The 16,274-nt window shown below is 70.7% G+C and overlaps 6 protein-coding genes across 6 annotated transcripts; 3 read left to right on the top strand and 3 right to left on the bottom strand.

Moving 5' to 3' along the window:
• Positions 1–3,482: 3,482 nt before the first annotated feature.
• On the bottom strand, positions 3,483–3,920 carry AURANDRAFT_15711 (hypothetical protein; the record flags this gene model as incomplete). The annotated part of the gene is made up of 1 exon (XM_009037440.1): positions 3,483–3,920. A coding segment is annotated over one exon (438 nt), but the record flags the coding sequence as incomplete, so codon positions are not given.
• A 565-nt stretch (positions 3,921–4,485) lies between these two features.
• On the top strand, positions 4,486–5,670 carry AURANDRAFT_63348 (hypothetical protein; the record flags this gene model as incomplete). Its single annotated transcript, XM_009037445.1, has 1 exon — positions 4,486–5,670. The coding sequence occupies one exon, from the start codon at positions 4,486–4,488 to the stop codon at positions 5,668–5,670; it is 1,185 nt and encodes a 394-aa protein (XP_009035693.1).
• A 1,090-nt stretch (positions 5,671–6,760) lies between these two features.
• AURANDRAFT_71404 (hypothetical protein) lies at positions 6,761–9,289 on the top strand (the record flags this gene model as incomplete). The annotated part of the gene is made up of 3 exons (XM_009037446.1): positions 6,761–8,375; positions 8,431–8,797; positions 8,856–9,289. Coding segments are annotated over 3 exons (2,414 nt in total), but the record flags the coding sequence as incomplete, so codon positions are not given.
• Positions 9,290–10,828: 1,539 nt separating this feature from the next.
• CEL1 (hypothetical protein) lies at positions 10,829–11,734 on the top strand (the record flags this gene model as incomplete). Its single annotated transcript, XM_009037447.1, has 1 exon — positions 10,829–11,734. A coding segment is annotated over one exon (906 nt), but the record flags the coding sequence as incomplete, so codon positions are not given.
• Positions 11,735–12,244: 510 nt separating this feature from the next.
• AURANDRAFT_24370 (hypothetical protein) lies at positions 12,245–12,688 on the bottom strand (the record flags this gene model as incomplete). Its single annotated transcript, XM_009037439.1, has 1 exon — positions 12,245–12,688. A coding segment is annotated over one exon (444 nt), but the record flags the coding sequence as incomplete, so codon positions are not given.
• Positions 12,689–13,468: 780 nt separating this feature from the next.
• On the bottom strand, positions 13,469–15,561 carry AURANDRAFT_71402 (hypothetical protein; the record flags this gene model as incomplete). Its single annotated transcript, XM_009037438.1, has 4 exons — positions 13,469–13,746; positions 13,835–14,162; positions 14,242–14,609; positions 14,726–15,561. Coding segments are annotated over 4 exons (1,781 nt in total), but the record flags the coding sequence as incomplete, so codon positions are not given.
• Between the last annotated feature and the right edge of the window lie 713 nt (positions 15,562–16,274).

Here is a 16,274-nt window from a genome sequence, read left to right as displayed (position 1 = left end):
GCCAGCGAGCGGCGACGGACCCGACGGCGGCGCGGCGCGGCGCGGGGCGCGGCGTGCGACGGCGGCGCCGACGGTCGGCGGGGCGGCTCGACGACGACGGGGCGCTCGCCTCGTCGCCCGGGCCTCCTCCTCGGCCGCCGCGCCGCCCGAGCCGGCCGCTCGCCGCGGCACCGTCCGGGCCGGGCGCCGACGAGGCGCCGCCCCCGGCCGACCCGCGCCGCCGCCCCCCCCCCGGTCGACCGGGGCGCTCCGCTCCCTCGACGCGCCGGGGCCCCCTCGCGTCGCTCGAACCGCGCGCGCTCACGTCCCCGAACGCCCGCAGGTCTCGCCATGTCGCTCCCGACGTCGAAGCGGGCGCTGAGCGCGGGCGCCGTCGTCGCGGCCATGGCGGGCCTCGGCGTGCTCATCGGCGCGAGCGACAACGTGAAGATCCTCGCGGGCCGGGGCATCAAGAAGGCTTCGGCGAAGCTCTACGGGATGCTCGGCGAGGACCCGAGCAGCCTGAGCGCGTGCCCGGCCTGCGAGTGCGCCGCGGCGACGGACAGCGAGCGCCAGCTCGCCGCCGAGGAGATCTACGCGCTCACGGCGGCGCCGACCGTCGCCGAGGAGTGGACCGCGCTCTGGACCGAGGGCACGAGCTCGCTGTCGTACGTCTGGGTCATGCAGAACGAGTTCGAGGGCATCCAGGCGACGGTCCTCGTGGACACGACGGGCAAGGCCCAGGGCGTCGTCATGGGCGCCAACGAGACCTACGTCTACTTCGTCGAGGACAGCGGCGCCGTCTGGAAGGTCGACATCGACGGCCGCAACCCCGTCGAGCTCATCGACTACTGCACGGCCGACTCCTGCTCGGGCCTGGGCCTCGACTCCTGGGAGTACACGGAGAAGCTCTACTTCGTCGACAGCTCCATGGGCACGCTCATGTCCTGCAACATGTACACGGGCGACGACGAGGTCACGCTCGTCACCAACATCGAGGACGCCTACGCCGTCGCCGTCGACAAGAAGGCGGGCAAGGTCTACCTCACGGCCTCGGGCGCCATCTACTACACGGACTACTCGACGGTCGGCGCGACCTACAGCGAGATGTCCACGTACTTCGCGCCGTCGACGTACGACATCGTCGGCCTGTCGGTCGACTCCGAGGACCGCGAGGTCTACTGGACGGGCAACGACGCCGTCTACAAGGCCGCCATCGACTTCGACTCGCCGACGACGCTCTACAGCGACGTCAAGGACGCCAACTCCGTGTCCGTCGACTGGCAGCAGGACTTGTTGTTTTACACGGACAAGTACGGCATCAACATCGGCAACCTCGACGGCACCATGGACAGCCGCGTCGCGGCCTACCTCTACAACACGACCTTCGTGTACATCAAATACGAGGTCATGCCTACCCCCGCGCCGACGTCGATCCCGACGTCGAAGCCGACGGAACATCCGACGTCGGTGCCGATCCCGGTGCCGACGATCACGCCGACCTCGATTCCTACCAGCGAACCGACCGGCGTTCCCGCGCCCGCGCCGACGGCGACGCCGACGTCGATTCCGACGTCCGAGCCCACGGGCGTGCCCGCGCCCGTCCCGACGAGCGTGCCGACCTCCAAGCCGACGACGACGCCCACGGGCTACCCCACGGGCGTGCCCGTGCCGCTCCCGACGTCGACCCCCACGTCGAAGCCCACGGAGATGCCCGTGCCCGCGCCGACCTCCGTGCCGTCGCCAGAGCCGACGAGCTGGCCGACTCCCGAGCCCACGAGCGAGCCGTCGAGCGCGCCGACCGGCTACCCGTCCATGGCCCCCGTGCCCCTCCCGACGCCCTCGCCCACGGCGTTGCCTTCGAGCCTGCCCAGCAGCGCGCCCACGGGCGTGCCGCTGCCGCTGCCGACGACCATGCCGTCGCCGATGCCGACGCCGTTGCCCTCGGCGCTGCCCTCGTCGATCCCGACCACGGAGCCGACGGGCATGCCCATCCCGGTCCCGACGCCGTACCCGACGCCGTCGCCCACGGGGATCCCGACTCCCGAGCCCACGGAGGAGCCCACCTCCATTCCCACGGCGAAGCCGACGCACATGCCCTCGCCGATGCCTACCAGCGCCCCGACGCTCACGCCCACCACCGAGTGCGACTGGTGGTACGGCCAGTGCGGACTCTGCGAGTGCGGCAACGGCGCGGGCATCAACCCCCACGACTAGGCCGTGGACACCCACGCCGATATCCCACCCCTCCGAAGCGCGAGCCTCCGAGCACGCGACCGCCGCGCGGGCGCATCCCACCCGTGATCTCATCCCTTCTAACTTCGTAAACCTCAACCTCAATGGATGAAGTTCTACTTGAAGCGGTCGGTGCACCTCGCAATGATGAGCACCTCATCGTGATGAGCATGATGAGAGCAATGATGAGCACCTCGCAGAGTGATCCCTGAAATGCCCGAGCACGCCGTCTGGTGCGAGCTCGCCGTCGCGGAACGGCAGCAACGACGCCGGTCCACGACATCCGTCGCCTCGAACAACCTCTCGCACGCACTCGCGCACGCGCTCGACTCCCTGGAGGAACTCGAGCTCGACGACCGCGGCATCGTGGAAGCGCGAGCGAAAGACTCCAAGCACTGGCTGCAGGAGACGAGCATCGCGCGCCACGCCGCCGCCGCCTGCGCGACCGCCGAGACCGTCGTCGACTGCTGCGCGGGCCGCGGCGCGCTGTCGGAGCGCGTCGCGGACGCCGTCGACGCGCTGCGCGGGACCCAGCCGCGCTACGTGCTGCTGGACCGCGCGGCCTTCAAGGGCCGGCGCTGCGCGTCGAAGCGCCTCGCGTTCCGCGGCGCGCGCTGCGAGCGCGTCGTCGAGGACCTCGCGCGAGCGGCCTTCGAGGGCTTCGGGGGCCGGCTCGTCTGCGTCGCCAAGCACTCGTGCGGGCCCGCCGCGGACCTCATCCTCGGCCGCGCGCCGGCGGGGACGCCGCTCTACGTGGCGACCTGCTGCCACCACCTCTGCACCTGGGCCGCCTACGCGGGCCGCGGCGCGTGGGCCGCGCGGGCCCTCGACCGCCGCGACTTCGAGCACGCGGTCCGCCTCTCGGCCTGGGCGACGCTCGACGACGCGGACCACGGCGGCGCGGCGCCCGCCGGCGGCGGCGAGAACCGCGACGAGATGAAGGCCCTCGGCGCGCGGTGCAAGCGGCTCCTGGACGCGTGCCGCGTCGACGACCTCGGAGGCTCCGCGCGCCTGCTGCGCTACACGAGCGCGTCCGTCGAGAACCGCCTCATCGTCGCCGCCGAGTTCCCCGATTAATGGTGTCGTCCCCGTCTTTCTCATCGTCGCAGCCGCGTTTCCCGGGACTAAAATTGCAGATGTTACCCTCGTCTTCGCAGCACGAGCTGGGGCTTGAACTCCTCGAGGTACGCCTCGCACTGGCCGTGCTTGAACGACTTGAGGTTCTTGCGGATGTACATGGCCCAGTCGTAGGCCGTGTGCTTGTGCTTGTCCTTCGTCTTCTTCGACGCGCCCGTCTCGAGGATGGCCTTGACGCACTCCAGGTTGCCGCCGTAGGCCGCGTAGATGAGGGGCGTCCAGCCGCCCTTGTCCTTGGCCTCCGGGTCGCCGCCCTGCTCGAGCAGCATCTCCAGGAGGTCCGCGTCGCCCGAGAGGCAGGCGAGCATGACGGCCGTCATGCCGTGCTTGTTCTTGAGGTTGAAGTCCGCGTGGGAGCTCTGGAGCTTGAGGATCGAGCCCGGCAGGTCCGCGAGCACCGCGTGCATGACCGGCGACGCGCCCGTGAGCCGCGCCGGGTGGTGCTCGAGGTCCTCGCTCATGTCCGGGTCCGCCTGGAGGCTCAGCAGCAGGTCGACGATGTCCTCGCGCTCCTCCTTGACCGCGAGGCTCAGCGGCGTGCGCCCGTGCTTGTCGTACTTGTTGCTGAGCGCGGCGGCCTTGCCCTGGAAGTGGTCCTTGTTCTCCTCGCCGTCGTGCTTCTTGCCGTGGACCGTGCGCTCGACGCCGCCCAGGCGCTTGATGGCCCGCGCGTCCTTGGCCTGCGCGTTCTGGAGCTTGCTGATGATCGTCGACGTGTCGCCGTCGATGACGGCCTCGTGGAGGTTCTTGAAGTAGCACAGCCCGAAGAAGCGCCGCACGCCGGGGCAGCAGCACACGAAGGGCTTCTTGTTCTTCCGCCGCTCGGCCTTGGGGTCCAGGGCGAAGGTCGCGAGCGCGTCCTCGAGCTATTTCTTGCGGATCTCGTTGCGCTGGTCCTTGAGCTGCTGGGCGTAGGCCTGGGCGTTGTTGGGGATGGCGTCCGGGTCCGCCTCCTTCCCCTCGAGCGACGCGTTGTCCGCCTCGATGGCCAAATTCTCCCACTCGTCGGGCGCGACGGCCATGCCGTTTTGGGTCGATGGGCTACGGCATCGGGCAGCGCCGTAGATCAACGAAGACGGCACCAACGGCAAGTTGACGCTCATGGTAATTGCGACGATGTAGGAGCCCACATCGATGGGGGTCGTCGTCGTCGAGATCGCTGCGGACACGACGCTGCGCGTGACGCTGCCGGCGAGCTGGGATCCCGCGGCGGCGTCGACGCGCGCCAAGGTGCTCAAGGCCGCGGTCAAGGCGGCGAACAAGAAGCGACCGGCGCAGGCGGCGCTCGCGCTCGAGGCCTGCCGGCTTGTGCGAGGCGACGGCGCGGCCATCGCGGGCGCGCTGCCGAGCTTCGCGCGCCTCGACGCGACGCCGCGTACAGCGACGCCGCGTACAGCGACGCCGCGTACGACGACGCGGCCGCCGCCGCTCCCCGACGACCCGGAGCGCGACGACGAGGCGTCGCTGCTCGCGCGCTGCGCCGCGCCCGGCGGCGGGCCGTTCTGGCGGCGGCTCCGCGTCTTCATCCGGCGCCACGGCGGCGACTCGCGGCGCGCCGGCGCGCTCGTCGCGCGGCTCGCCGCGGGCGAGACGGTCGACCGCGACGTCCTCGACGGCTCCGGCGCGCGGCTCGGCCGGCAGCGGTCGACCGCGTGGCTGCCCCGCATGAGGAACACGCCGACGCGTGACGTGACCACCGCCGACTTCGCCTGGCTGCGCGCCCTCGCCGCCGGCTGGCGCGTCATGGCCCGGGAGGTCGCGGCGGCGCCGCGGGACGCGTGGACCGGCGCCGGCGTCGCGGAGCACGGCGCGAGCTACGCGCCGGAGTGGCGCATCCTCGGCCTCTTCCTCGACGACGAGCCATCGACGCACGCGTCGCGCTTCCCGGGCACGCTGGACTTGCTGAAAGCGAGCGGCGCGTTCGCGCACGCGCAGGAGGTCTTCTTCGCGCGCCAGCCCCCGCGCACGGGCTGCGCGCCGCACAGCGACAACCGCAACTTCCTCCTCGGCGCCCACGTGGGCCTCGTCGCCGAGGGCGGCGCCTGGATCCGCGCCGGCACCGCGCCGAAGCACCACTGGCGGCCCGGCGAGGCCTTCTGCTTCGACGGGAGCTTCGTCCACGAGACGTGGAACCCGTGCGAAAGCGACCGCGTCGTCCTCATCGTGCGCTTCTGGGCGCCGGAGCTCGACCTGCTGGATCGCCGCGCGCTCCGGGACGTGCTCTGGGCCGTCCAGGCCTACCAGAGCGTCAAGGCGGCCGACGGCGACGCCGCCGCGGACGCGTGGGCGAAGAAGATGCTCCGCGAGCCGGGGACATAAGAAGATGCGTTACCTCGCGCCGGGGACATAAACATGTGCGTGGGACATACTGCGAAGTAAACAAGCGCGTTGCCGCTCGCCGGGGGACATAAATACGTGCGTTGCCGCTCGCCGGGGACATAAATAGGTGCGTTACCTCGCGGTGGGCGTCGGCACCTCCGGCTCCGGCAGCGTCGCGTCGGTCTCGTCGTCGTCGAAGAGGAGCTGGACCGCGGACGGCGCGAGCTTGTAGCGGCCGCCGACGTCGCCGGGCGCGACGACCTTGAGCTGCGGGTACTCGATGACGCACTTGTCCAGGAGGGCGAGGTGCAGCCCGACGGAGGCGTCGACGCGGTCGTAGGCCGGGTCGTTGGCCGGGCCCGGCGTCCGCAGCAGCAGCAGCGCGGGCGGCTCGCGAAAGACGGGCTCGAGCCGCGCGCGCGCGCCCGCGTCGAGCGCCGCGACGTGCGCCGCCAAGAGATCCCGGAGCGGCGCGCGCTCGTCGGCGGCCTCGTCGACGAAGGCCGCGACCTTGTCGCCTCCGATCTCCACGGTCCACTCGACGCGCCAGTCGAGCGCGTCGCGCTTCCCGTCGTAGCGGCTGCTGTTGCGCGCGCGCCGGCCCATGCCCTCGGGCATCAATAGCAGGCGCACGCGCCGCCGCTCCGCCGCGCGCTGGAGCCGCTGGGCCGCGCCGCCGCCGCCGCGCCGTCGCGCGGAGCCGCCGAGCCGCGCCGCCTCGCCCCGCTGGAACTCGCGCGACGCCGTGAGCTGGCTGCGCTCCACGGACTCGATGAAGGCGCAGTCCTGGCGCAGGTCCCGCAGGCCCATGGTCTGCGCCTTCGCGTAGGCCGCCACGTCCCGCTTCCCGTCGCAGCCGCGCGCCTTCTTGTGCGCCGTGCAGCAGGCCAGCGAGCACGTCAGCGTCGCGCAGCGCGGGCAGCAGTACTTGCGCGGCTGGCGGTGGCAGACCTGGCAGAGCGGCGCGTCGCTCGCGTCCTCCTCCCGCTCGTCGTCGGAGCAGGACTCGGCGCGCTGCCGCTTGCGCGAGAGCAGGTCGGCCATCGCCTCAGGCAACTTGGGGAAACGTTGTCTTCAACCATCCTCACTGATCGATGCCTCGATGGCGACCTTTCTTTAGGCCATACCACAGTCCTCGATGGCCGGCTCGAACGCGACGCCGCTCCCGTGGAGCGCGGCCCTGGGCGTCGACGTGAACGGCCTCGACGTGCGCTGCCCCATCGTGTCCCTCTTCGCGCTCGTGGGCGTCATGGCGTCGGGCTACGACGCCCACGCGTCGGTCGTGAAGTGGGAGTCGAGCTCCGGCGCGAACCTGGGCGACGACCTGAGCTCCGTGACGTCGCTGCTCTACTACGTCGCCGTCTGCTTCCCCTGCGGCGTCTTCTACGCGTTCGCGAACGTCGGGAACCACCCGAGCTCGACGCGCCGGGGCTTTTTCGCGTCCTTCTGCCTCGCGGCGCTCGCGCTGGCCCGCGGCGCCGTCGTCTTCCACGACGAGGTCGTCGCCGACGACCTCGACGTCACGCAGCTCGCGCTCGGCTGGGTCATTTTGATGGCGTGGGCCATGGTCGCGGTCGCGTACTTTCGTTTTTTGGTCGAGCGGGGCCGCGGCGAGTACTTCCAGAAGCCGCTGCGCGAGGCGCGCGACTGGCACGTCCACGGCCTCCTGCGCCGGCGCCTGCCGCCCGCGGCCGTCGCCGTCGAGGCGAAGGACGACGGCGGCGCCGCCGCGGTCGCGTCGAAGGTGATCCAGGTGCACCCGTCGTTCCGCCTCGAGACCGTCGTCGACGAGGCGACGGGCGCGACGGAGCTCGTGCTCCGGCGCGTCGGCGAGAAGACGCCCTGGCCCGAGGACGTCGGCGAGCTCTTCCGCCACGACGCGCCGCGGCCCGCGGCCGCGCACCCGGACGAGGAGGAGGAGGACGACGTCGACGTCGACGACGTGCACGCGGCGCCGAAGCCGCTCCTCGTGCGGCTCAAGCAAAAGTTCTGCGCGAAGAAGAAGAAGAGGAACAAGTACGCGCGCGCGAAGCCCGCGAAGTCGAAGGAGCAGCTGCAGAACGAGCTCGTGCTGCAGAACAGCCGCCCGCCCGTGCTGACCGTGGCCACCTACATGACCTGCGTCGTCGCCCTGGCCGTGTGCCTGGGCCTCCAGCACGGCGGCGTCGTGCCGAGAGGGGTTTACGATTTGATCGACGACTTCCGCGCGCTCGGCAAGCTGAGCCGCTACTTCCTCCAGCAGCTCGACCTCGCCGAGGACGTCGCGGACGTCTTCGTCGACTACGCCAAGGAGCTCAACGCGACGGTCAACATCACGAGCTTCACGCAGATCGCCAACGTCACGCGCGCGGAGCTCGACGCGTTCGCGGGCGACCTCGATCGCGCCGCCGACGTCGCGGCGCTCGCGTGCGCCCAGGGCTCGCTCGACGCGGACCTCGCCGCGGCCTGCGCGACCTACGAGGCCGCCGCGAGCTGCGCGCCGGACTCCGCGGACGGCAGCTTCTCGCGCGCGTGCGGCGTCGCCGACACCGTCGACGTCGCGGGGAGGATCGCCGACGCGGCCGCGAAGCTGAGCGACTACGTCGTGCCCTACCTCGCGACGCTCCGCGAGGCCCTCGAGTTCACCGACGACCTTTCCGTGACGACCGTCGACAGCTCGACGGAGCTCGTCCACGCCGCGGAGGTGTCGTTCAGCGAGACGCAGCGTCCAGCTTGTTTTGTTCACCGCCCCGAGCCCGCGCCGACCGCCCCGTTTCCTAGGCATCGCGATCTGGTCCGCGTTCGCCTGGACGTTCCCCTTCATCTTGGCCGTGCTCTACCAGTGGGACTGCGCCGTCGGCGCGCTGCGGCGGGGCGACGCGTCGCGCAAGAAGGCCTTCGCGCACGCGCCGCTCGTCAAGGGGCCGAACATCCTGGGCCAGATGGTCAGCGGCTGGTTCTGGGCCTTTACGTTCCTGCTCGTGATCCTGTGGGTCGTCGTCATGTGCGTCGTCTTCCCGCCGATCCGCGACTACATCCTCACGTACCAGTGGGCGGCCATCAGCTTCGTCATCACCTTCATCCTCAAGGGCCAGATCCTGACGCCCAAGCTCTACAACAAGAAGGCGAGCGACGGCAAGATCATCACGTTTCGACGGCGGCGTCTCTTTTTTTAGGACTCTCGAACCGAACGTCGCGCGTCGTAGGTCGCGGGCCTACTACGCGCTCTGCTGCGTCGCGTGGATGTTCTACGGCTTCGCGACGGGCGCCTTCGCGGCGCTCACGCGCATGGTCTACTTCATCCTCTGGACGATCCAGGCGCTCTTCATCTACGACGGGTCGCTCCTCCCCGGGCCCCTCAAGTCGCTCGACGCGGGCCACGCGGCGTTCTGCTCCCTGCTCTGGGCGCACCACACGCACCACAACGTGACCATGGTCGCCGCGGCAGAGGTGCTCAGGGACGGCGCGAACTCGGGCGCGTCCCCGTCGTACCGCCGCGCGCGGAACAGGATGCAGCTCGCCTACACGCTCCTCAACAACCCGTCCGTCGTCAAGCACCGGCGCGACCACGCGGCGCTCAAGGAGTGCTCCTCGGAGAAGCGGGACCCGTCGAAGGTCCACCCGGTCTAAGTTTGTATGTAAGTTGTACGGCATCTTTGCTGCTCGTCATCAAGGAGTGCTCCTCGGAGAAGAGGGACCCGTCGAAGGTCCACCCGGCTAAGTTTGTATGTAAATTGCACTGCTCGATGTCAAGTTGAAGCGGCTCTCCGCATAAACTCCGAGAACATGAGCTCTCGCAAGCCGCGTCGAACGTGCCTCGTGCTTTGCCAAAAGCAAAGCAACCAGCAAGCGGCCTCGGTCGCACAACAGCAAGCGCTCGTCGCACACCACAGCACCGTCGCGCACGTGCACGGCCACGACCACCACGACCACCGCGACCGCGCGCTCGACAAGCACCATGGCTCGCGCCGCTGCGACGACCACGCACCAACGCTACAAGCTCGCGCTCGCGGCCATGGCCCTCTCCCGCGCCGCGGGCCACGGCTACATGAGCAAGCCGCCGAGCCGCAACTACGAGGCCTACCTGAACAACGGCTGGGACACGCCGGGCGCCGACGAGTACGGCCCGCACTCGGTCCGCGCCGCGGGCATGTTCAGCGAGTGCGCCGACTGCCCGAACCGCGGCTTCCCGGGCGTCAACCCCTGGTCGGCCCCGGGCACGGCGTCGTCCGTCGCCTACGAGGTGCCCACGGGCAAGCTCCACGGCGTCTGCGGCGCGTCGTGGAACGAGGCGTCGCTCGACTACAACGCGCCGTCGCCGGACGGCGTCTGGGGCACGGCGGCCAAGACGACCTACGCGGCCGGCGAGACCATCACCGTCGAGTGGTGCGTCTCCGCGGACCACGGCGGCGTGCCGGCCTTCCGGCTCTGCGACGACCCGGACCTCGTCGCCAAGGTGACGACGGCCGGCGCGGCGCCGTCGCTCGACGAGCTCCTCGACCTCGAGGCCTGCTTCCAGCGCGGCACGCTGCGCTGCGACGGCGCGGCGGGCGCCGACTGCGGCCTCGTCGACGCCTGCGCGGGCCACGGCGACTGGGAGGCGTGCGCCGACGAGGGCGAGTACCTCCACTGCCGCGACGAGTACGGCGTCGGCGGCAAGGCCTGGGCCTGCATCAATACGGAGGAGACCTGCCCCCACGGCTCCCTCGCGCGCTACGAGCTCAAGATCCCCGAGTCGACGCGGCCCTCGGCGCACACGGTGCTCTCGTTCCGCTGGGACACGTACGAGAACAACGAAGTCTTCTCGGGTTGCGCGGACGTCGAGATCCTCGCGGGCGACGGCGACCCATCGCCGACGCCCAAGCCCGTCGCACCCGCGCCGACGCCCCGGCCCGTCGCGACGCCGACGCCCGCGCCCGTCGAGCCGGCGCCGACGCCCGCGCCCGGCCCCGCGACGCCCGCGCCGACGGACGGCGACGCCGACGGCGCGGGCACGTGCTGCTTCTGGAGCGAGACGAACGACGCCTGCGCCTGCGGCTCCGTCGCGCCGCCGGAGAACTGGTGCGCCGCGTCCGAGACCCAGTGCCTCGCCTGCGGCGCGACGTGGTGCGCCTCCGGGAGCGAGCCGCCGAGCGACGGCGAGCCGCCGAGCGACCCGGACGAGCCCGTCGGCGAGTGCGTGCCCGCGCCCGAGTCCGCCGCCGTGAACAACACGGGCTACGCCGCGCACCACGGCGCGCTCGGCCTCGACGGCGTGCAGCTCGTCGACGCCCGCGGCGACGCCGTCCAGCTCCTCGGCATGTCGTCGCACGGCCTCCACTGGTTCCCGGACTGCTACGGCTACGAGGCGATCGCGCACCTCGTCGAGACCTGGGGCATCAACGTCTTCCGCGCGGCCATGTACGTCGGCGAGGGCGGCTACGCGACGGACCCGTCGATCTACGACACGGTGCGGGACGTCGTCGCGTGGACCAAGGAGCTCGGCGTCTACGTCGTCATCGACTTCCACGTGCTCACGCCCGGCGACCCGAACGCGTACCTCGACCCGGCGGACCCCGTCGCCCTCGACTTCTGGACCATGGTCGCCGAGGCGTACAAGGACGAGACGCACGTCATCTACGAGATCGCGAACGAGCCGAACAACGTCGCCTGGGACGACGTGCTCGCGTACCACAACGCCGTCATCGCCGCGATCCGCGCCGTCGACGCGGACACGATCATCGTCGCCGGCACGACGACCTGGTCCCAGGACATCCACCTCGCCGCGGCGAAGCCCGTCGACGCGCCGCGCAACGTCATGTACGCGTTCCACTTCTACGCGTGCTCGCACCAGTCGCTCCTCGCCCGCGTCGAGGAGTTCCGCACGGTCATCCCCATCTTCGTCTCCGAGTGGGGCACGAGCGACTACTCCGGCAACGGCGCGACGTGCGTGTGCGACGCGCGCGACTTCCTCGACGTCTTCTCGCGAGCGGCGCCGTCCATCTCCATGGCCCAGTGGTCCTGGGCCGACAAGGCCGAGGCGTCCGCGGCGCTGAACCCCGGCGCCTGCGCGGCGGGCGCCTGGGACGACCTCTCCGAGTCGGGCGTCTTCCTCAAGAAGTACATCCAGAAGGCGACGGAGACCAACGCGAACAACGCGGGCCCGCCGGGGGGCGTCGTCGCGCCGCCGTCGCCGACGCCCGAGCCCACGGCCGCGCCGCCCGCGACGACGGCCGCGCCGGTGCCCGCGCCGACGGCCGCGCCGGTGCCCAAGCCGACGCTCGCGCCGACGCCCGAGGACGAGGACGCGTGCGAGGACGACTCGGCCTGGTACTACAAGAAGGAGTCGAAGGACTGCGCCTGGGTCGCCGAGAAGCCGAACAAGCGCTGCCGCAAGAAGGGCATCCTCGCCGACGGCTCAAAGACGCGCGCCAAGAAAGCCTGCCTCGTCGCCTGCGACAAGTGCTAGGCCCCGCGACCACCCACGAACCCGCGGCCGCGACGACCCAAGCCCGTCGCCACCCACGATCTGCGGACGACCCAAGCCCGTCGCCACCCACGACCGCGACGACCCAAGCCCGTCGCCGCCCCTGCATAACCCCCTGCTTTTGCGACTTTACCGGTTAAGCCGCTCGAGCGCAGCTATGGCCTCCTCGTCGCCCTTGGCGGCCACGCGCGCGTACCAGCGCTTGGCTTCGTCGAGGTCTCGGTCCACGCCGTAGCCGTTTTCGAGGCACTTGCCGAGACCGTAGAAAGCGTTGAAATAACCTTGACTCGCGGACGATTTGAAGTAAGAGAATGCCGCATCAAAATTGCCGGCGCGGGCATTGTTGTTCCCGAGGTTGTACTGCGCCGTCGCGTCGCCCAGCTCGGCAGCCATCTTGTATAGCTGGTTCGCCTTCCTGACATCAAGCTTGACGCCGTCTCCGGTCTCCAAGAGAAATCCGAGATTCACCATCGCGTCCACGTTCCCGAGCTCCACGGCGCGCTTGTAAATCTTCGCGGCCTTCTTCGCGGATTTCACAAAGCCGAGGTCGCCGTCGCGGTAGCAATCGCCCAAATGCACTATCCCCTCGGGAATCTCGTTATGCACGTGTCGACGAAGCCGCACCAGCTGCTCCGCAACACCTTTTGGCGCCGGTGTACGGCAGAGAGGACACGGATCACCTCGAAACTTCTCCCCGCACGAACTGCAGACCGCCCGGCAGCAGCATACGAGAAGCAAAGACTCGTCATTCACGTCCCACTCCTCCAAGCAGATCGGGCACCGCGATCCGAACCGCACCGACTCCGGCTCCCGCTCCGGGTTCGCCTCGCGCCGCGCGCGGGCGGCCTCGTGTTCCGCGGCGATACGAGCGCGGACCTCGTCGGCGTGCGACCGCGGCGCGGGGCCGTAGAAAATCGCGCGCGGGGGCGACGGCGGGGGCGCCGGGGCCTCCGCGCGCGCCGCCTCCGCCTCCGCCCGCGCCGCCTCCGCCGCCCGCTCGTCCCGGATCTTTTTGCACGCCTTGCGATGCCCTCGATCGCGCCAATCGATTCTTTGACAATCGGTCGAGCAGTACGCAGTTGTACCGCAACCTTGACATGCTCGGGCACCCTTGTTCCCGCAAATCGTGCAGATATTCAGCGCAAGCTTTGTACGGGCCTTCTGCGCCTCGAAATCGCGCTTTTTCACAAGGCAAAGCCGGGTCCATGGCGTCGATCTCCACTCTCTCGACCTGCCGCCGGCGATCGAGCCTCGATCGTCAATCTCGTGACGCCTTCCGTGCTCGCCCGATATAGCCCGAGCTCGAAGGCAACGCAGCCCACGCCCCGCGCGACCCCGAGGTCCCTCAAATATAGTAGCACGACCGAAGCCTTCGCGGCGCGTTACGCGACGTCGCCTAGGCGAGCTTGGACTCGTTGGAGGCCTTGAACTTGGCCGCGATGAACATGCGCCCCTCGTGGAAGAGCGTGAGGGAGACGACGGCCTTGGCGATGCCGATGCCCTGGCCGCGGAAGACGCCCGAGAGGCCGAACTTGGCCATGTCCGCCGCGACCTCCTTGACGGCCTCGACGGGGCTGATGGCCTTGCCCTTGATGGAGTTGGTCTGCATGATGACCTCGAGGCGGCTCAGCCTACCGAGTGCGACGGGGTCGGATTTCTTCACATCTTCAGGCAAAATTCACGCGAAAAACACTCCTGTCGCTCGACGCTGGGCTCAGCGGGTTCGTGACGAAGACGTAGATGGGCGAGACGACCGCGGACGCGACGAGGTTCGTCGCGGAGCCGGAGATGGCGCCCGTCGCGCCGAGCTCCTTCTGGACGTACTTCTGGAGCTTGGGCTGGCCGACGAGGCCCAGGATCGCCGACGCGAGGGAGTGGCCCATGAGGGGGATCGTGCCGCGGAAGAGCGGCGCGAAGTTCTTGGCCTTGGCCTCGCTCAGGATCTCGAGGATGGGCTTCTCCGTGCCCGTCGTCTTGAAGTACGCGCGCTGCTGCTTCTCGACGAGGCGCACGGGGTTGATGAAGGGCGCGGAGCAGATGGACGCGCCTGCGAGGGCGCGTAGGTCATAGGTTCGTCTACGGTTCCGGACGAGGCTACGTAGCCTCGTAGGCGCCTACGTAGGCACCTACGCGCCGACACTGGGACGCGCAGGTCGCCGCCGCGAAGCCCGGGTCGCCCTCGCCGACGACGAACGAGTAGCCGAGGAGGAAGCCGAACTTCGGGATCCGCTTCAGGAGCACGCCGATGAGGCGCGGCCACAAGCCGCTCAACGACGCGCCGACGGGGTTCTTCAGGAACGTCGCGTTCGCCTCGGAGACGGCGACCTTGGGCGCGACCGTGTTCCCCTGGAGGTCCTTGGCGTACTGCTGCACGAGCTGGCGGTAGGCCGTCACCGGGTTGTCGCCCACGGTCTGGATCGCCGACCCGCCGAGGTAGGCGCACATGTTCTGGAACGGCGACACGCCGTTCTTGCCCACCTTGTGGTACTCGGCGCTGAAGAGGAACGCCATCGCGACGGCTTCGGCGCGGCGACGCGAGCGCGAATTTGTTTCGATGGCGACCACGTTTTCACCACACCCGGGCCGTTCGACCCAGGCGGCCGAATTTACCTCTCGAGCGCCGCCCGGAGCCAGTCCCGCTCCCGCGCCTCCGCGGGCGGCTCCTCCTTCGCGGGCGGCTCTAGCGGCAGGACGTCGTCGCCATCGTCGCAGGCCCAGAGGTGCCACGCGTCCCGCGCCGCGGGCTCGCCCGAGACGCCGCCGCCGCGCGCGTAGAGGTCCGGGCGGTGCCGGCGGCCGCTGAGGGCCGGGAGCGGCGGCTCGTCGAGGAGAAGCGCGAAGAGGTCGTCGAGCATGGCGGGGATCATCGCGCGCGTGACGTCCGTCCGCGGCGCGAGGACCGGCGACGCGTTGACCTCCAGCAGCCACGGGTCGAAGTCGTCCCGCAACAAAAAGTCGAAGCCGAAGATCTCGAAGCCCCGCCCGACGCGCGACAGCCGCGCGCGGCGCAGCACGTCCAGGCAGACGGACCGGAACCGCGGCTCGACCGCCGCGGCGTAGAACCCCGCGCCGCGCCGCGCGTCCACGAAAACGCGCGCCGACGTCTGCGCGACGACGTCGTTGTTCCGCTGGTTCGTCGTGTGGCGCCGGAGGGCCTCGCGGTCGTCGTCCTCGGGCGCCGCGGACCAGGGCCGCGTCGCGTGGCGCGCGTAGCCGTCGCCGTAGCCGTAGACGACGAGCGGATCCGCGGACGTCACGAGGACCCAGACCCGGAAGTCGACCTTGCAGCCGCGCTCGTCCAGGAGCGGCCGGTCCAGGTAGCGCTGCGCGACCGTCGCGTCCGCCGCGAGCGAGCCGACGCGCGCCGCGACGTGACCGACGACGTCGCCGAGCGAGCGCGCGACGGAGACCCCGCGGCCGTTGGACCGCCCGTCGGCCTTGAGCATCCAGAGGTCGAGGCGCGACGTCGCGTCGTAGGCGCGCGGCGCGCGCCGCCGGAGCGCGTCGAGCGCGGCGCGCGCGACCTCGCGCGTCGCCGCGCGGCGGGGACCGAAGCCCGCGGCGATCGCCGCCGCGCGGTCCCCGGCGCGGAAGAGCTCCGTCCAGGCCTCGTCGCCGACGCGGCCGCCGCCGCCGACGACGCGGGCGCACGCGTCCACGAGCCGCCGGTCCCCGGCGGCGTCGCCCGCGGGAGGGTCGGGTCGGTCGCCCGCAGGACGGGTCCCCGGGTCGCCCTCGTCGTAGACGCGCAGGACGGCGGCGGCCGTCGCCGCGGCGACGGCGCGGAGGAACAGCACGCAGTCGTTGGCCGTGCGCAGGACGCGCGTCTCGGGGTAGAACGCGCCGTCGCGCGGCCGCGCGAGCAACCCGTCGAGCCGGCTCTTGACGACGAAAACCTCCGCGCCGCGCAGGTGGTTCACGACCGTGTCGCGCGCCAGTCGCCGCCAGGCGTCCTTCATGGACGTCAGGCGCTCCCAGTAGAGCGCGGGCGCCCGGCCGCCGGCCAGCGCGGCGGCGAGGATGCCGTCGCCCTCGCAGGACTCGCAGGGCGTCCACGTCTCGTGCGTCCGCCGCCGCAGCGCCAAGACGACCTCGTGCGCGTGCGAGCCGACGAGGTAGGAGCCGGGCACGACCTGCACCGCATCATTGCTCATGCGAG

This window comes from Aureococcus anophagefferens, assembly GCF_000186865.1.
Source record: "Aureococcus anophagefferens unplaced genomic scaffold AURANscaffold_6, whole genome shotgun sequence".
NCBI lineage: Eukaryota > Pelagophyceae > Pelagomonadales > Pelagomonadaceae > Aureococcus > Aureococcus anophagefferens.
The sequence above is the reverse complement of the archived record's forward strand: the minus strand, read 5'-3'. Positions and strand labels throughout refer to the sequence as shown.